Below are 23,132 nucleotides of genomic sequence, written 5' to 3'. Positions count from 1 at the left end.
CTCGAATCATTAAGATTAAGTCGCAGAACGTGAAGATCCGATTATTAGATCAAAAGTTATTCAGGGTGGTCCGTTTTTTTTTGGGGGGGGGCATTGTACATAGACGTATATCAGGGCATAAATACCTTTCTGTAATTGAATCAATTCAACTACACGTCTTCAACTAATGTAATGTATAATACACTTGAAGAATTAATTATTTTACTCATATGGTTCTTCAGTATCTAGTTTTTCTCTTTCTTGCTTTTCTATCTTTTTTTTGACAAAAAAGGAAAAGAATGTGAATTTTGTTATCATAATGTAACCTTCTCTTTTAAGATGAAAACCTGTTTAATCACATACAGAAAAATTAAAAATATCCTCATTTTCTTTTCACTTCATTTAAAACTATTAGTTTTTCAGTGTCTGATGTTTTTATTGTCCTTTTAATAGTCTTTTTACGACTTCAATTTTTTTTCTCAGCTAAATAAATATTGTAGCCCCTTTAGATTTCTTGTTTATCAGTAATTAGTTTTAAACAATATGTTAATCAGTTTTTTTATGCCGTCTAGCTGTCGCCCGTTACCCTGGTAGAAGTACTATGAATTAAATTGTTTTTAAGAGATGTCAGAGATGTTGTCAAAGTTCTTTATGCATTGAATTTTAGTAATCATTCAAAATCTATTCGAGCAGCCATTCAATCATTCAAACCACCGTAAATTTGAGTTCCGGACTTTTCAGCATGCATTAAAATAAAGAAAGAAAACTCGTCCCATTGCTCCATTACGTGCTGAACTAGTGTACTTTCTCACGCATTTCGCGAGTGCTAACTTGCATGATATATCTATGCTGTTGCTCGAAATGGACAAGCTCCGTCTCCAATAATTGTTATAATATGACCAATAATTCATTCGTCACCATTGCACCCTTTATGTTTAAAAGAAATTTTCAGCCATTTTAAAAAGGATCGAATATAAATCTAAATAGTTGCTTCGATACTAAGTTTTTATTTCTATAAAAATGCAAAATTATTCGAAATAAATGCTTAACGTGTAACTAATTATTCAACACTACTTGGCCAAATTTGTGTGGCCACTACATTAGGCCAAATTTACTACTGTTTAGCTGTACCTTCACAAATTCAACTTTAGGAAAAACGGTAGTTTCACAAAATACTTTTTATTCAAATTTTATTTTTCTATGTCGTAAGAAACGATAAATTCATATTTTTACCATATTTTTGTGCTGATTTCCTTAATTATAATTTTTTAATTTTCACAAAATATGCGTAAATTTTCACAAAATAGATACCTCTCACAAAAACCTAGACAGACCCGCGTTAAGATAACCTAACAGATAGATTCTATACAAATGCTTAATGTATAACTAGTTTTTTAACACTACTTAAATTATTATAACTTAAGGTAACCTAATAAAATGAACTAAAATGAACGTTCGCCAACGCCCGAAAATTGCTACGCAATCTTATATGGTTTGCTTCGCAAACCAAGCTCGCTTCCCTCGCTACTAACTTAGGTGCATTGCAAATGCACAAAATTCTAAGAATTCAAAACAATCATTCAAATCCATATAACAACTTTTTTTTAAAAAAAAAATTTACATCTTTTTAGTAAATACTAAGTCATTAAAATAAATTTGAATTCAAATAATTGACATGTAATTCGTTAAACCTATTAGAAATGTGCTATAGTATAAAATCTTAAAGCGTAACAGCACGACTGAGACTCATTTTTCAATGAATAACTAATAACAATAATAAATCAAATAAATTCCTGATTTAAATCAAAAAATCGTCAAATGAATTCGTAATATATAAAAAGCGCTTTCGACAAAATACTACAATAGAGATCTATCGACAAAGACTACTCACTTCTGCCTAGCTTAATAGTATGAGATTGCCGCAGCTGTTAGGGTGAATTTCGGAAGAGATCACATTTGGTGAGAATGCTCATGCTCTCTCTGGTTATTTTAGTTTCTGTTTTCAAAAGCGCTATATGTTGAGCCACCTCAGCTAGATTTTGCATATGACATTTTTAGCGGCTATCATTGGTCGATTTTCTAGCGTTGCTGTTCGGGGAGTTGTAATGAGGCTTTTTTTGTCGCCGTGTAAGAGAAATATATATATAGATAATAACTATAGTGTTTCCAATAGAGAAAGAAATACCCGAGTATATGGTTCTTTAATATATATATATATATATATATATATATATATATATATATATATATATATATATATATATATATATATATATGTATATATATATTGCTAATATGGTTCATTTTGTACTAGCAATGAAAGTGATAGAGAGAGAGTGCCTCTTTCTTTCTCCAGGGTGTTGAAAATAAAATTAAAGAGTAAAGTAACATCATTAGTCTTTGCAGACGTCTGTTAAATTCAGACTCCTGTGATTAGTTCATTGTTGTCAGTGACCTATTGTTGTAAGTATCTAAATATTTCTTTTGCACAAAGTGCCGATGCCACAGTCTAGCCTAACTATTAGAGGTTATTTATGACTTTTTCTAGGAAAGTTACTTCCAACGTGGGTGTACTCGGGGAAAGATAACATTTTTTACACCCCATTTCTTTAAGTGTAGGAGGCGGACCTATAGTACTGTCCTCAGGCGATAAATAGATTCTATTGGAAGGGTGTCTGGAATGTCCTGCTCAATCCCTGATAGTAAATTGCTCCACAATTATTCTAAGGACTATTCTTTGAATTTCTTTACTCTGTACTCGTTTCTTTGAGTTTGAAGTCACCAATAAAGCTAGACAATAAAATTTTTATTTTTTAGTGAATCGAAATTTAATTCTTTATCAATTGAAATTTAATTCCTTATCAATCGAAATTTAATTCCTTATCAATAACTTAATGTATTGTGTTTCATTATGTGTCTGGTGTAATATAGATTCTGTTGGGTATTTAGTTTTGCTCATTTTTCAGTTCAGTTATGTGCATATGTATAATTATTTGAGCCTGACCTTATACATGGTTATTTGAGCTTGAAAATACAAAGGAAAGCTAGACGACAAAATTTTAACAAATTTTATTTAGTCGAAATTTAATTCCTTATCAATTGGAGCAATTCAATATATTGTACTTTATTTGGTGTCTGATGTAATATGGAATCTACTTGGTGTTCAGTTTTGCACAGAAATATATGCATTCTCTCGTATATAGTTATTTGAGCTTAAAAACAGTAAGAAAAACTGGACTACAAAATTTTAACTAATTTCTTACTTAGTAAAAATTTAATTCTTTACAGATTAAGACTGTATAGATGGTAGTGTCTTATTTATTAGTGTCTGATGAGGCTATTTGGTATTCAGTTTTGCGCAGAAGTATGCTTCGAAAATGATTTTGCATAGAAAAAATCATCATTTTCGTGTTATATCATTCTGTTGCACAGAAATATGTTATCAAGTATAACCGGGTAATTTACTTTCATTCGCAATGGATACTTTTTCTCTATAGTTATAAGTAATATCATCATGCCTCAGGTCAAAACGAAAATTGTAGTCAGGAAAATTACGTGTTCGTTACATTAATAAGTCCTTTATTACTATGTTTTTTCGGATTTTATATCCCTTAGAATGTATTTAAAATATTTTATTATAATTAAATAATCCTAAGAAACTGAAGCGATAAGATATTACCCGATTAGAAACTTCATTCGCTTCAAAAATACATATATTCGAACATTTTCAAGGCATTTTTCATTCACGTCTGACCAGTCCTGAAAATGAGCGCCCATTTTTAAAGCGCTTGAAACATGTCAACTTTTTATTTACTTTTCATGCATTTTTGAAGTAAATGAAGCTTTTAATCGGGTAATATCTTATTTTCATACTACAACGAATTCTATGTCCTAAATAGCTCATAATATGATGCATATTCTGAATAATATATTTTATGGAACAATAGGCATTAACACAAAAGATACAATAATCGATCAAAAGGCTAGTTATTCTATGTTGTATTGTATTGTAAAGTCTAGATATGTTTAGTGTTAACTATTCGTACTTAATCCTTGGTGCATATTCTAAATAATACTTATTATCAATTACGATGTATCAAGTGCTTGATACATCTGAAGAAACAATGATTTTTTTATCTATACTTCTCATAAAATGATAAGAACAACTTCTTATTTACAAAAGAGTTCGTTTTCAATTAACAGAATTTGTTCCAAATTGTAATTGTTCCGGAATTTATTGTTCCTTTATGCAGTCTTTTAATGTCCATATGAAAATTGAATAACTTCAAACAAAAATTAGAAAATTGATGTTGCCTCACGTTTCATTAAAAAAATAAAAAACTGATTTTTTTAAAAGAAGCTAAATAGTTTTTTTCTTTCTTTCTCTTATTTTTTCGTACAGTACCTGAGCGAGGGTGCACTCCATCGGAACAACCAGAGGGCAAGCATTAAGAACAAATAAGGCAAATCCTTCCAACTTAAAAAAAAGAAAGAGAGAATCCGTGCTCCGTTTCTTATGATAATCGCCGCATTAAATATCTCCGATTAGAATTAATTGTGAATTAAATAATGAAGTGAATCATAAAAACTCAAATCCAAAACGCTAATGGTCACAAAAGAGGGGGTGAATTACAAATGAAAGGGAAAGAGAAATAAAAAACAAAACAATGAATATTGAGGGAAATAAAATTTTCCGTCGGCTAACCTTTGTGATTAAATGAGTCAAGTGTTCTTTCTTCTAAAAAGGTTCGAATACTAATGGTACCGGGGCCGCAAAATATTGATACAGTCACGGCATCTCAAACGGAAAATTCTCCTAAGGGGTTGTATATATGATATACTGTGAAAGACCGAAATTAGTAAATGTTAACCTTCAATAGTGAATGTTGAATAAGTTTTTAATTCTTTTATTTAGTTCAGAAAATATCGACATTCAACCGCATGCACTGATGGTCATTGCTGAATAATTTTAATTATGTTATTCAGATCAGAAAGTGTTGTCAGACAGCTGCCTGCCCTGATAGTTATTTTTGAATAATTTTCATTATTATTAGTATCATTTAGGCCAGAAAAGTCGATATTCAGCTGCATGCTCTGATGGTCATTGTTGAATAATTTGTATTATTATTGTATCATTTAGACCGGAAAAAGTCGACATTCAGCCTGATGCACTGATGGTCATTGTTGAATAATTATTATATTATTTAGACCCGAAGTGGTTGACATTCAATCGCATGCACTGATGGTCATTGTTGAATATTTTTTTATTATTTTAATATTTAGACCGGAAAATGTAGGCATTCAGTCGCATGCACTGATAGTCATTGTTAAGTAATTTTCATTATTATTGGTATCATTTAGACTGGAAAAGATCGACATTCAGTCGCATGCTCTGCTAGTCATTGTTGAATCATTTTCATTATTATTGGTATCATTTAGACTGGAAAAAGTAGACATTTAACCTCATGCACTGAATGTCATTGTTGAAAATTTTTTATTATTATATAATTTAAACCCGAAATGGTCGACATTCAGTCGCATACACTGATGGTCATTGTTCAATAATTTTTATTATTTAAACTGGAAAAAGCCGACTTTCAGCTGTGTGCACTAATGAGGAATTGTTTAATGGAATAATTTTTTACTAAACTTAACGACTGACGACGCTTATAAGTGTCGTAATTCAGCATGCTTAGTTGAAAGGAGTTGGTTGCAAAAGATAAATAAAAATGAGAAAAAAAAAATTCAGCATCACCATCAGTGTGCATGTTGAAAGTCGACATTTACAGGTGTGCAACCTTATTAAAATGCTAAACTGAAGCAACCGTCTTCCCGATCAAGTTAGATCATAATTACGCGTAATCAAGGTAAATTTAGTTTAACTTGCACAATAATATAATTCAACTCGTTTAGCCTAATTCCAAATGATGCATAGTTTTTAGACAGCTATTCTTTTCATTTTATATTAAGGCATAATTTGAGACAAAAATTAAATTAATAAATATAAATTTAAAAAAAAAATTAAATTCGACCTCAACATAGATATAATTCCAAGCAAACTATTGTATTCCATTATATCATTAAAGATCTGTTTTTCAAGAAAAAATAGTTGTTTCTGATTTTTCTTATCTTATCTGTCTTAGATATTATATAAATATATAGCCCCCGAGCATTGCTCACGATTCCTGTTCGTGAAAATTCGGAGTTTATTCATTGAGTGGTCATTAAAGAGCAGTTTGTGATTCCTCCCTCTTTTTTTTAAATAAAGGTTTTGTCTTGGTTGCATGCAAGTTTTATGCAAATGCTCAAGTTCGGAGCGAAATAAGTTAAATTTTTATGCGAAAAACTCAACGCTAGTTTTCATTTTAATTATACGGGGGTACATCCGAAGAAAAATTTTATAATTATAGTCCTAAAAAAAAGAAAGATATTAAATATGGTAATAATTTAAGAGCGTGCAACATCTTTTTCAGGCATCATACCAGATTAGATAGCAATGAAGAAGTAAGATGCGTTAACTATTTTAGGTGTTTTTAGTTTTGCTCCTATTTAAAATTAAACGAGAAAAATAAATAAATCTGAAAAATACACGATTCTTGATAGATCTGTATTTATGCAAAGCAAATTAGAAAAATTCAGCTTATTAGAATCAGTGAAGTTTTAAATTTAAAAGTGGCAATTTAATTGTTTCAAAATTGTCGTTAAAATTTGGAAAGTTTTGGTCTCATTGCTGAAACCTTAATATTGTATTATTGTATCGTACTTCTTAAACTTGATTACACGATATTATGCTTCAGCGAGAGTGGAAACGTGGTCCAATTTTTCACCTTATTAAAGTTACAGCAATTTTGCACCGTATTGTGGCTCAATATGTCAGTATTTTGGTTCAATATTGAACCAAATTTTCTGCGAGTGTTGATATAAGGAATAAGGTTTTTCAAAAAAATATTTACCACTATATCGTAGATAAAAAAAGATTTAATTAGTACACAGTACCTAAATAATGCAAGAAATTTGCAGTTATTCAATTTGCAAATCCAAATCTTAAGTTTTGGAGAAACTGGCGCAAACCAGTTCAGTCGAAAGTAGCCATAACCATTTTAATGAGATTTTCTTGATTTTCCATAAAATAATGATATATATTTTGTAAGAAAAAGATTATAATTTCTTGTTCTATTTTATTTTCTCCTGATACGGCTCTATTTTCGTAAAAATGTCGTTCCAGGGACGAATTGTCACGGTGCTCTAAATCAGTGTTCCCCAACCTTTTTATCACCGCGGACCTGTCAACGTTTGATAACTTTACCGCGACCCGTTGGAGGGGGAGGGACGTTGATTGTTTATATTTTAGATTATTTTGATTTATTAATTATAATTTAATTGTATTTAAACATGCCTTCAAAATAAAATGCAGTTACACCAAAAAATAAATATAGAATGATTTAACGTTTTAAATTACTAGAACGTTAAATAAATTTTAATAAATAACTTTTTTTAATAAAGATCATTTTTTTTAATAAATAAAATTTTAATGGAACGCAAATATTTTTAATTTGGGGGTATAAACCAAGGAATTTGAATTCAGTTTCAATGAAATGGGCGGCCCGGTACCATTTGATCGGTTCGGGGGTTGGGGAACACTGCTCTAAATGACCGGGTTTTGGCCTGAGCTTACCGCTTATGGTTTAAAATTTAATTTCTTTAAAAAAAAAGTTAGATTAAATCTTTTTCTTGCACGAGTTGAAAACAGGAAAAAATGCTTATCAAGTTTTTAATTTCAATAAAATATTATGCATAACTGTATATACTTGTTTTGTAAATAAGTATCATGAAAGTAAAAGTATAAATGTGCCTTTCCTTTTTTTTTTTTTTTTTTAATAATCTGTGTTTCTGTTCTGATCAAATCATGCTAGATTAGATAGCAAGCTGATAAAATAAAAAATAATTTATTTAAATCAGTTCATTCTTTTTCTTAATTTCATTTAAAAGAACTTAAAACAAAGTAAATATTGATTTGACAACTAGCAGACAGGTTTAACGTGAATTTAATTTTCTATATATGTGTTTTAGCTAAAGATATATTGGTTCATTAATTCGAGAAAACGATCAACAATTGCCGGCGGAGACAGTGCGCTGTCAAGTGATATTCTGTTCTAGCCGTGTGGTCGCCAATATCAAATACTGTGACAGACATATTTTATGGATCGTCTCTTTATTTTATTTATTGAAAAAACTGTAATAAATATCTAGTTTTTATAGTCATTTTCTTTTTACAACTGATGATATTTGAATTGGAGCTTTCATGAGCTGTTCACTTTCAAAAGTTGCCCTGAATTCTTCGTTGGAAGCTATTTAATTTATAGACTATGTAGCATCTGCAAACAGTTTTTGACAACTTCGTTTTCAATATTTATAAATTATTTGAAGGACAATTTATACCTATAGATGAATTTGTTTAGTTTTTTTATAAATTCTTTTATTGTTATTATTATTTTGCAAATTCGGGGTGTATTTTTTAGAATATGGAGTCTTTATAATCTGATGATGTTTGAACCGAAGCTTTCTAGAGTTATCTTTTTGAGTTCTTCATCGGCAGTTATTACTTTTTTTTATTTCGTTACATTTTGGAACAATTTTTGATTAATATTTATAAGTGTGGAATTAGTTCCTAGGTTTTAAATCTATACCTGGATTTGTTTAGATTATATAAATTATTTTATTGTTTTGAAAATTCGGGATGTATTTTTCGGAATATGAAATCTTATGATGTTTAAACCGAAGCTTTCTTGAAAAAATTTGTAAGAGTTGTCTTTTGGAATTCTTCATCTGCAGTTATTACTGTTATTTGTGGACTGTTATTGTGGTCATTTTGGAACAATTTTGGACAACTACGTTTTAAATATTGATATGTTTTGAATAAATTCGATTGATTTAAACCTATACCTGGATTTGTTTAGATTTTATAAATTCCTTACTCGAACTGTATTTTACTGCTAAGAAAGATTTAATGTTCTGCAATTTGATAATCTTTAAATTGGAGCTTTCTTGAAGGGCTTTGTTCTTTAGGAAAAGTTGCTAGCCTAAAAATTTTTTTTTTTCTCAGAAGTTTTTACTTTAATTTATATAAAGTAAATAACATTTTGGATCGAAATTGTTTCTGACAAATTCAGTTAAAATATTTATGCACAGTTATTTATGGAGTTGGAAGGACGATTTAAACCTATTTCTGGATTGGGCATTTATAAATTCCTTTACTGTTATTATTATTTTACGAATTCGACTTTTTTTTTTCTTTCTTTTTTTTCTTCTTTTCCTTCTTTCTTTCTTTTTTTTTTTTCGGTACCTAGTTATTTTTTAGTAAGAGTGGTATTGTAACAATATTTTTTTTAGAAATTGCTTACTTTCAACTAGGAAGTATATTTATATATTTTATGAGAATGAGGCAAAGCTGACAAATTAATAATAAAGCTTGCAAATATCAGGGAAATTCGATAAAATGAATATGGAAAAATCGCAGAAAAGTTAGGGAATTTTTTATCTGTGTGTTTGTGGATACCCTGATAATTAATGCTTATTGTTATTGCTTAAATTTATTGTTTTTTGTTTATTTTTTATCCCAACTTATAAATATATCATCACTTACATTACAAAAAAAAAAAAAAAAAATGCCTTTTACTAGTTCATTTTCTCCCTTGCATATATCATTATTTCCTTGTTTAAAAATCTCTAAATTAAATTAAACAAAATTGTTTCGAAAATGTAAGTAAAGTTAATCTATTTATAGTTTCAACGCATCTGCGCCTTAAATTAACAGAGTATCAAAACTTGCACTTAATAATGTAGATATATTTCGAATCAAAAATTAAGGCAATTTCAAACCATAGCCTTGTTCTAGAACGATTCCACATTCTTTTTATCATTGAAACACATACAAAAGTTTTAAAGACCTGAGAGCTCTTAAAAATTGATAAAAAAAGAATTACACGGAATTCATCCAAGTATTTTATCGTACTTTCGCATCTTTCTAAGCGTTTATAGTTCGTCAACCCTAAGAGGCCCACTTAATACTTGTTGCTGGTATACCTCCTGATGGACGACGGACACTGCTCATATAGTTTCATGTCTGATAAACTAAACTCTTGTCCAGTGATAAACTTTGTCTAAAAATGTGACAGAAAATGGCTTCGACCTAGAGCACATCGTTCGGGGGCGAGCTTTAATTCCTCTTCATTCTATTCACGTATTCGCCGTACAACTCTCAGAACATGAACTGGTATCTTTCATTTAGTCACTCTGATTTAAACAGTGTGTTTGTGGGCATTGCAAGACAAGATTTATGGCTGTGTAAAAAACAGATTGCAGTTTTGGTACCAAGTGAGGAGATATATCATTCAGAATGGAGATTTTACGCAGAATTTGTCGCGTTTATCGCCAAAGTATGCTTCAGCCATACTCGATTATGAAAAACAGTATATAGGCCTAAAATTTAAGATTGGAATGCGAACGCTGAGATTTGCTAACTAACTTCTACTCGATCCTTGAAATTACATAAGTACCACAAAAGATTTGAATCTGTAACGAAAAGATTGCAATTTTCTCTCAGAGTGATGAGGTATATCATTCAAAATGGAGGTTTCAGACATTATTCGATGCATTTATCGCTAAAATGGGTTTTCAGCCATACTTGATTATGGAAAATAATGCTTACTTAAAATCAGAATATAAATGCTGAAATTTTTTTTAAGAAAAAAAACTTTTTGTGTTCCTTATTTAGTTCTGACTTTTGAAGCTCTAACAATTCCATTAAAAGTTATGGCGCTGAATAAGGAAATATATATCACTCAAAATTACGATTTCAGGCATAATTCATAGCGTTTATCTCTTAAATAAGAATTTTAATTATATTCGACCATTAAAAATAGTAATATGCTCAAAAATAGAAATTTTTTAAGTATTTTTGTGTACTATCTTTTGTTTAAGTCCATAAAAAAAGGTTTAGATCGGATTGAAAAGCAAGAAAATTATAGCTCTGTTAAAAAATGTACAGAATTGCAGTTTTGCGCATAATTCGTAGCGTTTTATCGCTAAAATAGGCTATAAGCCACACTTGATTATGGAAGATACTCTATATATGCTCAAAATCAGAATGCAAATGATGAATTTTTTAAAAGCCTATGTGTTCCATATTTAGTTATTTAGTTTTAATGTTTAAAGTTACAATAATACCACTTTAAAAAAAAGTTATGGCACTGAGTAAGGAAATATATATCGCTCAGAATTGCGTTTTGAGGCATAATTCATCATTTATATGAAAAGTCTTTAACCTTATTTGATTTTGAGGCATCGTATATGCTCAAAACTTAAATTAATAGTAAAAATACCGAAATTTTTGCAATAGCTATTCTATATACATAAATTAGATGTCAGGAACGAGTATAAAAGTTACTTGTCTTTTGAATTGATAAACTGAAATTTTTTTTCAAACTTTTTTTATAAAAAAAAATAAAATTTAATTTAAGTTCATTTTTCTGAAGTACAGAACGATTATTCGCACTATTTAGATTCAAGCCCATTATTTTATAGGTTCTTAAATTTACAATATAATCAAATCGTGAAAATAAAATTACAAGAAAAAGTTGAAAAAAGGAAGAATATTTGGCTTAGTTTTTAAATTAAGCTGTAAAGTTTATGAAGTCTTTACAAAGCAAAGAATTTTAAATTTTGAATAAAAAAAAGGCATTAAATGTTTTGAAATGCTAAACAATTGATAAAAGAGTTTTAAATTACGTAACATACGTTTTATAACGTAAAATCAGTGCTATATTTCCCCCCAACGGATATATTTCATCAAAATTTCATTTCTGCATACTCTTAAATTTACACTTATTTCACATCACTGTTTAAACATATAAAAGCAATTGTTGGACCCTTAGGTAATGAATGTCTTATCTTCTAAATATTATGAAGAAACTAAATGTTAGCATTGAAACGCTGCTTCACGCGATCTTATACTCGCTTATCATAGAAGAACATCGTATATGTTGAAATTCATTAAAAAAAACCTCGCCAATCGTCTCTGAGGTCAGGTTTCCGCCAAAATTTCCTATTTCTCAACTGACGACCATTTTCACACGATTAAAGAAAGTGGACTTTATTTTCATTAACATGATTCTTCCATCAGAATTCCTCACCATTCTCCACCTCCTCCCTCCCCCATATTTTGGCGACAAGTTCACTTTTCTTAGTAGACGGCTAATTTTCCAAAAATATGTCGTTATTCGGACATTTTCACATGGCGTCAAAACGAAGACACATGCCCTTTTTTCTTTTTTTCCTTCTTTTTTAATTTTAACCTATTTGGGCCCACTAAAAAGGACATTAATGCAAGAGTGGTCTCTTCCGTTACGTCACTGCCAAGGCCAGGTGCAGGTGTCACTTTTGCAAACTTTTCACGTCCACAAGCTAGACAATTTGTGGACAGTTGTGTATTTATCGTGGTAAAAGCCAGGCTTATCTTTTGTTTCTCAGAAAAAGAAGTCTATATTTAAAAAGATAGAAAGGTTTATAACAGTTTTAGTTTTTATAGCTTTTTTTTTCTTTCCTCCTTTACCTCTCTTGCTTTGGAGATTGTTTTTTGGAAAATTCTCAAATCACAGATGAAATATGGGAATAGGTTAAATAACAGAGCTGTAGCTGTAAATCTAGCTGAAGCTCTATATCTTTTTTTAAGATGATATGAAACGAGAAGGTGGTAGTTGTAGATAGATAGTACATGGACATTTTGGGGGCAAACATTCACAAAATTAATTTTTATTCTTTTTAAAAATTTTTTATAATTTTTACTTTATAACCCTCGTCGAACAGCCAACCTAATTTTGAGTTACAATTACCAATGTCCAACTCCATAGCCTTGCAATTTCGAACTTAATCCAGAAGACAAGAGAACTCCTGTATTTGGTATTGGGATAAATTTGCCTTCGTGGAGGACGTTTTGATTGAACTAACTGCAATTTGTGTTACATCGAGAGGAAAACCACGAAAACCTCTCATGGTTAGCCTGACAGCAAGGGAACTCTAATCCTTGATCTACAACGGAGTATATTTTTCGTTAGCACTGTGGTCGGTCCGAGCCAGATGCGGAATTCGTATCGACCAGCCATCGCTGAGATTCGAACTCGGTTCACTTAATTAATAGGCGAACGCTCTATCCCCTGATCCACTGCGGCTATAGATCAAGTATTGAGACAAACTATTCTTCGTGGAAAATTTTTTGATAGAAATCCGCATTTGGGCGTTACATGGAGGGGAAAACTCCACGGTTAGCCCGACAACAAGGGGATTTTTACCTATGACCCGTCTACCACTGAGGATATTTTATGTCAGCCATGTGGTCTGTGCGAGCTGGGAGCAGAATCCAATCGACTGGTTTCAGATAGATACTTAATAATTTCTAAAATTTCCTCAATGTAATAGCACAATGTAATGAAATATTTTACTTTCTTGATTAAAATCATAGTATTTTTCACTAAATTTTCAAAATGTGGCTTATCATTATGTTTTCTCAAATCCATTATATTTAAAAGTATAAATATTGATTTGCGTGAAATAATATGTTTATTTATAATGAATTTAAGAAATTAACAAAATATATTAATTTGAAACTGATTTTTTTTTTAATTAAAAATTTATCTGGATAAAATAGTCATCTATACTCTTACAACCAGAGTTCGAAAACACCAGAATTGCTTAGGAAAAATAGAAAAACCGCCCATAGGTATTTTTTAGGATTTTCTTATAGCAAAAAACCCTATTTTGCAGAGATATCACAATTAATCCATGAGGCGGTTCAATCGTTTTTTCTACAGTTATTATAACGAATTTTCTCATTAAAAACATTAATTCCCGATATTTTTTAAGCAATTTTATTACGCACGAAATTCACATCACGCATTTGATCATTTATTTTTAATGTGACAATTTAATCGTTTTTTTTTCCTTCCGATTTTAGCTAGCTATTTTGGATTGAGGGAGTTCAGCTCAAAACAAACTATTTGAGTTAGAAAATAAAACTACAACTAGATAAGACAGCGGTAAGACCAAAAGTTTTATATGGAAATGAGTGCTGGACAATGAATAAATTAAATGAAAATAGATTACTTTTATCCAAGCGAAAAATCTTGAGAGAAGGTTTTGGTGCTGTAAAAGAGAATAATATCCCGAGCAGCAAAATAACTCGGTCCCTCATTGGACCAATATTCACGAATCTTGCCTCAATAAGGGTTCAAAGGGCCGTTATTTTCCGATATTGGCCCGATATAGAATTGTTCGATTCACCCGATATTTTACAGCCACTTCAGATACAATATCGGCCTTATACAGAACTCTCATATTCATCAGATATTTTATATTCATTATTCAGCCTATATAGGCCCTATAGAGGCCATTCTAGGACAAATATTAAAAAATCTGAACATCCATCTGTGCATATTCTTATATGACCCGTATTGAGTTCAACTTCGAGTTATTCAGATTTCAGCAACAAATTCAGAGTTTCTAACATGATGAAATTTATTAAAATTCTGCAGATGAGTTTTTAAGTTCATTTTTCATACAGAGGGTAGTAATAATAGAAATATCTAATGAAAGTTCAAAGTCAGACCGAACATCGTCTGAAAATACTATATAACTCAATACTTTGCTCCCCCCCCCCAAAAAAAAAGCAATCCGAATAATTGGTATTCGACTGTATCTATCTATAAAATTTAGTTCACAATTTTTTTTAGATCTTAAGTGAAGCGTTTTAATTTTTATCAGCTTGACACAGCAGATCAATTAAAAAGAAAAAAAAGAGAGAGAGAGAAACTATCACCTCTAAGTGTTTGATTATTTGTATTTGTAGTCATCAGGCGGTATGTCTAAACCATTCTATATATATGAAATTCTTATTCTTAGCAAATGGTTCGAAGAACCAGATAAGAGGAAAATGTTCGAATAAATGGTGATTGCGAGTATGGAATAAAAAGCAAGAAAAATGTCTCTTCATCCACGAAGACAGGCACGTGTGCTTAGCTTCTCAATGAACACACTTTTCACGTTTAAATTTTATTTTCTTCTTCTTTTCTTTTTTTCTCCCACCATTTTAACAAGGGTAAGAAAAAAGAGTAAGCATAATTTTGTTTATCTGTCAGAAGCTTCAGGTACCACGCTGCGGTTGCGATTACGTCTCATATTCCCAACTGTCGCTTAGCGCAGCATGTTGCCATCGGTAGTTCGGAAATTCTTTGTGCTTGTTTTTTGTTTTTTTATGCAGACGATTATTACAACGTGGGGGCGAATGAAATATGGATCTTTTTCTGTGTCATTTATTTTTATTATATTCCAGGTAAATATCTCAATAAAGAAAATTCTATCTTCATTTTATTTAAATTGTATATTTTTGTAATATTTCACAGTCTATAAATTGTCAATCAGTACAGTTGATTTTCTTAGTGTTTAACCGTGTTCTTTTTTAGAATCCAATTTCGAAGGGATCGAATTTTATTTAAAGAAATTTTAACAGCAAATATGTTACGAGTGATAAGGTAACTCCATAAATCACTTACAGTTAACCCGACGTTAACAAAATTTATATACACAAACGCTAGAAATTCTTCAAAACGTTTGTTTTACGTCAATCGTGCCGCTAACGTTATTTTCTATTTCTGCCATTTGTAGGGACATTTTTGCGCAAACGCTTGAAGCTCAAATAGCGTTAGTCGGAAACCATAACGTTATGAAAAAATCTACGAATTATTTACGATATGAAAAATTTTACAGTTGTTTTCTTCCTAAAATTTAATAGTGACCAAGTTTCGTCACAATAACAAAAAAATTCAGATTTTAACACAGACTTGTATTTTTAAATGTGTATAATAAACCTTTGCTTAAAGTTGAAAGTTGTTTTCATACAGTGTTTTAAAATATGCATATTGTTATATACAATGTTATTTTATAATGTTGTATGTAATGCGCTTTTGCATAATAGGTTATATATTGCATCATTATGTTAACAAATAAAATTAATTCAGAGGGTAAGGGAAAAAAAAACAATATCTTCATTGTTTTCGAAGATAATTTTATAAATGCGCTAGTCGAGCAGACTTGGGAGTTGGCAACCAATAGATTTTCTTCAGGGTGGAGGTATTAAAATTGTAAATATGATTTGATAGTCAGCGGAGCACTAAACGACAATTTAGTGGAATCATAATCCTTATGATTTAATACAGTGTTAAACAAGAAGAAAAGTAAAAGAAGCAGATGTTCTTCTCTCTCTCTATCAATTAAATGGCGGAAGTTGTAACTTCTCGTTTGCCTTCGTTAGCTTCCCGAAGCGAGAGAAAAACAAAAGAATATTAAAAAACCTTATACCTAAAATAGAGCCTTACTTCCTAATGATAGAGGGTGGATACGCCCGACGACGATTAGTGACTATCAAGTAAAAGGCAGAAAGGTCGCGCAAGTGGCTACAACTGTTTCCTGTTACCAATTGTATAATTGAGAGAGGTCGTGATTAAACCTCATGGATTTGAGGTACTTTTTTTTTTTTTTTTGGACTGTAAGCATGTTGAGGTTTCTTAAAATCTTACTCCGCACTTTTCAGCTATTATTTTCATAAGCAACACATTTTTGACTAACAGTTTAGTACCAACGAAGCATCTCGCTTTTTTGAAATTAGTAAAAGGGAAATAAAGCATGATAAATGATATGCTATTACGTTGAGTACAAAATCCTTAAAATATTTCCTTTTTTCTCACATTATACTATAAAATTGGAGGAAAAAAAAGCCGATTGTTGCGGGGAAATTATTTAATTAATGGTTAATATTTTTTAATAGCCAAATATCGAGCAAATATCGCTATTATCGCAGTTATAAAGAGGGGGAAAAAATCATTCTAGTGATGAATAATGTGCGACAAATTTGACTGTATTTCTTAAAAAATACCTAACACATTTCCTTTTTTTTCTTACAAGATTAAAAAAAAACATGCTGATTGCCGATTAGATATTCTTTATTAATAGTTCATTCTTTTTGACAGTCTAATATCGAGTGAACTTCTATCTTTTTGCATTTACTAAAGGGAAAAAAATCATTCTCTGTGATGAATAGTAAATAAAATACAACTACATAAAACTGAAGTAAAGCTATAGTTTTAAACTATACATGCCATCTTACCCTGAAGAATTATCTGGGCTATAGAGCGGACAAATAACTTAAATATTTCAAAAGTTATTAAACTTTTTGAAAATCACCAATTTGGCGACATTTTTTTTATCAAAATGAAAATTATCAAAATCAATGCCTTATTCCTATTTTTTACAGTGAGTTTTATGAGACTAGTTAATGCAGCATTGGAGTAAGTTTTAAATATTAAAAAATTGGACCACAAACGCTTTTCATTTTCTCAAAACTGTGGCTTTTCTCCGGTTTTGCGCCATGTTCAGAATTAGCAATGGAAGCGCTAGCTAAAGATAGGCTAAACTTGACCTAGCAGTCATAAGTAATTGTTACAAACTTACAAAAGTTACGAAATCAGCATATTATTCGTAAAAAAAAGTATCATTTCATGCGATAACAGAACCTTCGAAGAAAAAAAAACCCTGAATCATTACCAATGCATGCCACTTTATTTAAATAAGTGTTGAATTACAGAAAATATTGTAATTTGTACCATTATGACTATCAAATTCTACTCACCTAGATTTGTACTCTAAACCTAAGGAATTTCTGTTATATTTTCAGTTAAAAAATATGATTTTTAAATAAGTGGGACCATTTCTGACAACTTTTAGAAAGCTCATAAAGTGTTTTAAAATATAGCTGAAAATTTTATTATTGCCTTAACTACGTTTAAATCTTTGTTCGTTGCCCACCTTCGCACTTTTTTTTTCACCGATAGAAATTTCAAATCATGTTCAACATTAATATCGTTCAAATTTGCTGCAAACTTAACATGGTGTTAACAGGAACCATGTTACTATACTTCTTTAACTTGATTACACAACACTGTGGTTCAATTTAACGTCCAAGGTTTCAGTAAATTTACATCGTATTAAGTTTCAAAGTGTCGATATTATGGTTCAATATAGATCCATTTTTCTGAAAGTATAGTACTATATAAAATGTTTTAAACTAGGTAACAATTTCCAATCTGAACTGTCAAATTTTACTAACTTAAATACTAACTTTTAATATGCACTGATAGAAAGCTTGGCCCATAATATCGTTCACATTTACTACAAGGTGTAAAAAAGTGTCACATCACCTTAGTTCTTTAATTTATTTACACGATACTATAGTAACATCTTATTAAGTTTGCAGCAAATTTGCACCATATTAAAAGTTTCGAGGTTCCGATATTGTGATTTAACGTAGAACGATTTTATTAACCTAAATTTATGCTCTCAACCATAAGAATTTCTATCGTTCATAATATTGTTCAATTTAGCTGCAACAGTAATATGGCGTTAAAAAGAGCCATATCATCGTAGTAATTTAACCTGTTACACGATATTATGGTAATATCTTATTAAATTTTGCAGCAAATTTGCACCGTATTAAAAGTTTCAAAGTTCCGATATTGTGATTCAACTTAGTTATTCAACAATAGTTATTGTGATTCAACAATTTTACTAACCTTAATTATTCAACCGTAAGAATTTCTATCGTTCATAATATCGATATTGTGATTCAACTTAGTTATTCAACAATAGTTATTGTGATTCAACAATTTTACTAACCTTAATTATTCAACCGTAAGAATTTCTATCGTTCATAATATCGTTCAAATTTGCTACAACAGTAATATGGCGTTAAAAAGAGCCATATCATCGTAGTTCTTTATCCTGTTACACGATACTGTGGTAACATCTTATTAAGTTTGCAGCAAATTTGCACCCTATTAAAAGGTTCAAGATGCGGATATTGTAAACGTAGAGCCGATTTTAGTAACCTAAATTTGTTCGCACAACCTAAGGAATTTCTTCTATGATATTTTTAGTTAAAACCCTACTTTTAATAGGTATTTAAAAGCGGAACTATCTCATGTACCACTCTTTTAATGCGCTTAAAGTGTTTTAAGATATTTCTAAGGGTTTAATTATAGCTTTAGCTACGTTTGAATCTTTGTTCGTTGCCTACCTTCGCACTTCCTATACTAGGTAGGAGACTTTAGATCAGAGGAACAATTTATTTACGAATGAATTATGTAGGGAATGCCGTTATGCTTTAAAGAAAGGTATCATTACGGTTTTTTTTTTCTTCTTTTCCCGTTACCTTCTTTTTGTTTTCTTTAACTGAGCTGTCGTTGAGTATGGGGGATTTATTTTTGAAACAACATCTTGCGAGGGTGGCACATTTCGGGCAAGACAATAAATTCCGCTAGACACAATGGATGAAATGCACTCCTTCTCCACTCTCCCACACTCACATTGTCGCCCATAGAACTGTTTTTAGAATGCGCACCGCAACAATCACTTTGCACCACCATCCAAAACAATCGCAGAAAAGTAATTAAAAAATAAGATAAGAAAAAATTAAAAGGAAAAAAGAAGTATCTCTGAGAGGTAGAAAAAAAAAATACCAACACGCGCAAATGCTTAGGTAAAGTTGCCAAAAGATTTGGCTCCATGCCTTTGGATAATAGTCCCTGCATATGTCCAAGTGACAACGGAAGCTTTGTTACACTTGAGTGTCAGCATTGAACACACACTTGTCAAATTAATTTGAGAGAACAAAGGGGATCTAGCTCATTGAAACAGTTCATGCTCATGTTTTTCTTTTTTCTCCCTTTATTGTTCTTCCTTTTAAGACTAAGGCTGGTTGGATTATATATTTTATGTTAGGAATTTTATTTATTTAAATGTTTTTAGTTAAACTTTAATCAATTTAAGTTGTTTCACTGTTTAACTAATAATCTTAGACAAATTGATAAACTATTCATCTCCTCAATATTATGTGTTATTAATTTACCTTTCTACCAGATTCTGAATTTAGTTTCCTGTCTTTTACTTTTTTTTAAAATTTACTTTTCAATTAGTTTGTTTGCCATTTATTAACTTTTTAGCCAATGATTAACCAGCTCCCCTGCCATTAATTTACTTTTCAACTAGTTCACTCGTCTTTTACTTAGTCATCAACATTTAATTATATTGCAATTAGTGTATTCAAATCAGCAACCAAAAACAAGCTGGAATATACTGTATATATACAGTGGAGCATCGTTTATACGACGATCACTTATACGACGTTTACATTTATACGACGTTTTAGTGTGGTCCCAAATCATTCCTATTCATTTTAATGTAAAAATATATCGTTTATACGACGCACAGAATCGGTTATACGTCGGTTTTTAGATTTTGTTCACGTTTATTTAATTTTTTATTTTTTCTTGTGTATTTTAAAAAAAGGCGGCATTTGCCAACATGAATGATACAGAAAAGGGTGCCAACAAGAATGCTTGGATGACGACCGTAATTTTTACTAGATGACTGAAAAAACTAGACAATATTATGAAGAGGCAAAAACGAAAAACTTTGCTATTCATCGACCAATGTCCAGCGCACCCATCGATACTAATTATTTTGGAAAATGTTAAAGCTCTCTTTTTTCCTGTAAATTGCGCAAGTGCGCTTCAGCCATTAGATTTGGCCGTGATTAGAAATCTAAAATTGCATCATAGAAAGCAGTAAGTTCAACTCGCTATTCAAAGCATTGTAGAGACTAATAGCAAGAAAATATAATTAAAGGTAACATACATTCAAACTGCTTACTGCAATTTTTCTTCTTTGGTTATTTGTTTGTTTTGCTTTGTCTAATTTAGAAATTTATGTAAATCAACACGTTAAACATTAAAATTAACTGAAAACAGAGTTAGTTTCAGTTTTAGAAGTAAAAATCGATTATACGACGTTATCGTTTATACGACGTTTTTCGGTGGTCCCTTCGGCGTCGTATAAATGATGCTCCACTGTATATATTAAGCTGGAATATCTTAAATACATTGATTGTAAGCTTTTCATATGGTTAGTCTTCAAACAGTTAGTGTACTATTTGCCAATTTTGATCAGTTGCTGAGCCATTAGTTTTAATTTACTTTTCAATCAGTTCGTTTGACATTTATTAAGTTTTTAGTTAGCCAGTTTTTCTGCCATTGGTATCCTCTACAACTAGTTCACGTGCCAGTATTTTACTTTTCAACTAGTTCGTCTTTTATTTAGTCACCCGCCAATTAATTATATGACCATTAGTTTATTCATATCAGCAACCAAGAGCAATGTGAAATATTCTGCATACACACGTTAAAGATATATAAACATGCATAGGTAAAATAGCTAAATTAGGTTGAATGTAAAATGTTAAAATATAACGCCTTTCCCTGCTATAAAGATAACTGCAACCCTTCTAAATATTAAGTTGTCATATTTCAGGTATTGAACTCATCCCCCTAATTAGAAAAATAAGCAAATCGTAATTTCTATTCTAATTTAAATTTCAATTTTTCTAATTGAATATTTTCCTCAAATTTAACCATTTTTACAATTTGCAATGGATTTTTCTTCAAATTAAGAGAAATGACTGTCTTGCAAGGATTTATGTACTGCTGTTCTCTCTTGATAACTGAAATAAACATCCCAATCTTAGTTTGCTTATCTTAATTAAGCCAATATTTTTCCTACAAACCATTTTGCGTCGTAATTTACAGCCTTAAATTGTGTGTATCATTCACTTATATTTATTTGTTAAAACTGTCAAGAATCAAAATTTGCTTTAACTTTTGCTTTGTCTTTTTTACAGATACTAACACGCTGAATAAGGTATTCTTCTGGATGATTTAAAGAAACTTTCTCCCTGTTGAATCTGCTTACATAAAAAGCGCTTTGTCGGAAAAATGTTGAGCTCACTATGGCTGACAGTCTGAGCTTGGTCTCGGACATTGGAAATAACATGACAACTAGCACTGCAGAAGAAGACGACGGTAAAAAAAAATTCTAAAATTTATTTGAAAATTAAATTTTGTAGCAATTCGTTATGTTCTAATTAAGATTGTTTCAGGCAGCAAATCAGCTCCGTCTCCATCCATTGCATCAACTAATCAGGGACCAGTCACGGATTACTTTAATGAAAACACTCGTAAAAGAAAGAGATTAAGTGCAGTTTTGGATAAACTTACTACGCAGGTAATGTTGTTCATCTTTTTTTACAATTCGGCATAAAAATGTGTCTTTCTAATGTTTCTTTCACATGACTAAACTAAAACGCTTACTGCTATCGTGGATGAGTGTTTAACGCTTTATGGATGAGCACTGTTAGAAATTTGTGCTGATTCATAATATTTTGCAAATTTTTTGCAACCTTAATATGGTGTTGAGTTGAACCATATTATTGTACTTTTTAAACTTGATGACGCGATACTTTGGCCCAACTTAAACGGAAACATGGTTCAATTAAGATTGCATTAAATTGATTTTTCTTTTTTGAAATTGGGGAAATTTTACACCATATTACCGTTCATAGCAAAGTAACCATATTGTAATTCAATGCAGAGTTGTCTTCCTTCCTAGAATTGTGAAAAAATTTCGACTAAATTAAAAAATCAAAGTTATGAATTAGTTATGTTGTAATTTTTATTCATTCTTGAGGACTTTTGTTAAGCCACTCCAGATCATGAGAATGATGCCTTCTCAGAAAATTTCAATTTTATTAATGTTTGAATAAATTATTTTAAAAAGCATACGTTTTTTTCTGATGTTTATATGGTTCAATTTTATTAGTTAAACACTTTACGAAACGAAATAATCTGTAAAATTTTTACAACCCTAATATGGTGCTGAGTTTAACCATATTATCGTACTTTTTAAACTTGATGATGCGATACTTCGGTCCAACTCAAGCGGAAGCATGGTTCAATTAAGGTCGCATTGAATTGATTTTTCTTTTTTAAGATTGCTGGAAATTTACACCATATTACTGTTCAAGGTAACTATATTATAATTCAATGCAAAGTTGTCATCTTTTCTATAATTGCGATAAAACTTTGATTGTGTAAAAAAATTATAGTTATGAATTATGTTGTAATTTTTATTCACTCTTGAGGACCTTTATTAAGCAACAT

At 30.5% G+C, this 23,132-nt stretch overlaps 1 protein-coding gene across 1 annotated transcript in view; it reads left to right on the top strand.

The window, feature by feature from the left end:
- klu (zinc finger protein klumpfuss) overlaps nucleotides 1-23,132 on the top strand; it is a 71,879-nt gene that overhangs the window by 5,445 nt on the left and 43,302 nt on the right. Inside the window, exons 2-3 of the mRNA XM_087149480.1 lie at nucleotides 21,815-21,995; nucleotides 22,073-22,197. Coding sequence (XP_087005606.1) covers nucleotides 21,923-21,995; nucleotides 22,073-22,197 — 198 coding nt within the window. The 5' untranslated portion in view covers nucleotides 21,815-21,922. The remainder of the gene's footprint in view (nucleotides 1-21,814; nucleotides 21,996-22,072; nucleotides 22,198-23,132) is intronic.

This window comes from Parasteatoda tepidariorum, chromosome 8 (genome assembly GCF_982258835.1).
Source record: "Parasteatoda tepidariorum strain Cologne lab strain chromosome 8, Ptep-v5.0, whole genome shotgun sequence".
NCBI classification, from domain to species: Eukaryota; Metazoa; Arthropoda; class Arachnida; order Araneae; family Theridiidae; genus Parasteatoda; species Parasteatoda tepidariorum.
Note: the sequence above shows the minus strand (reverse complement) of the source record. Positions and strands in the feature narration are given on the sequence as shown.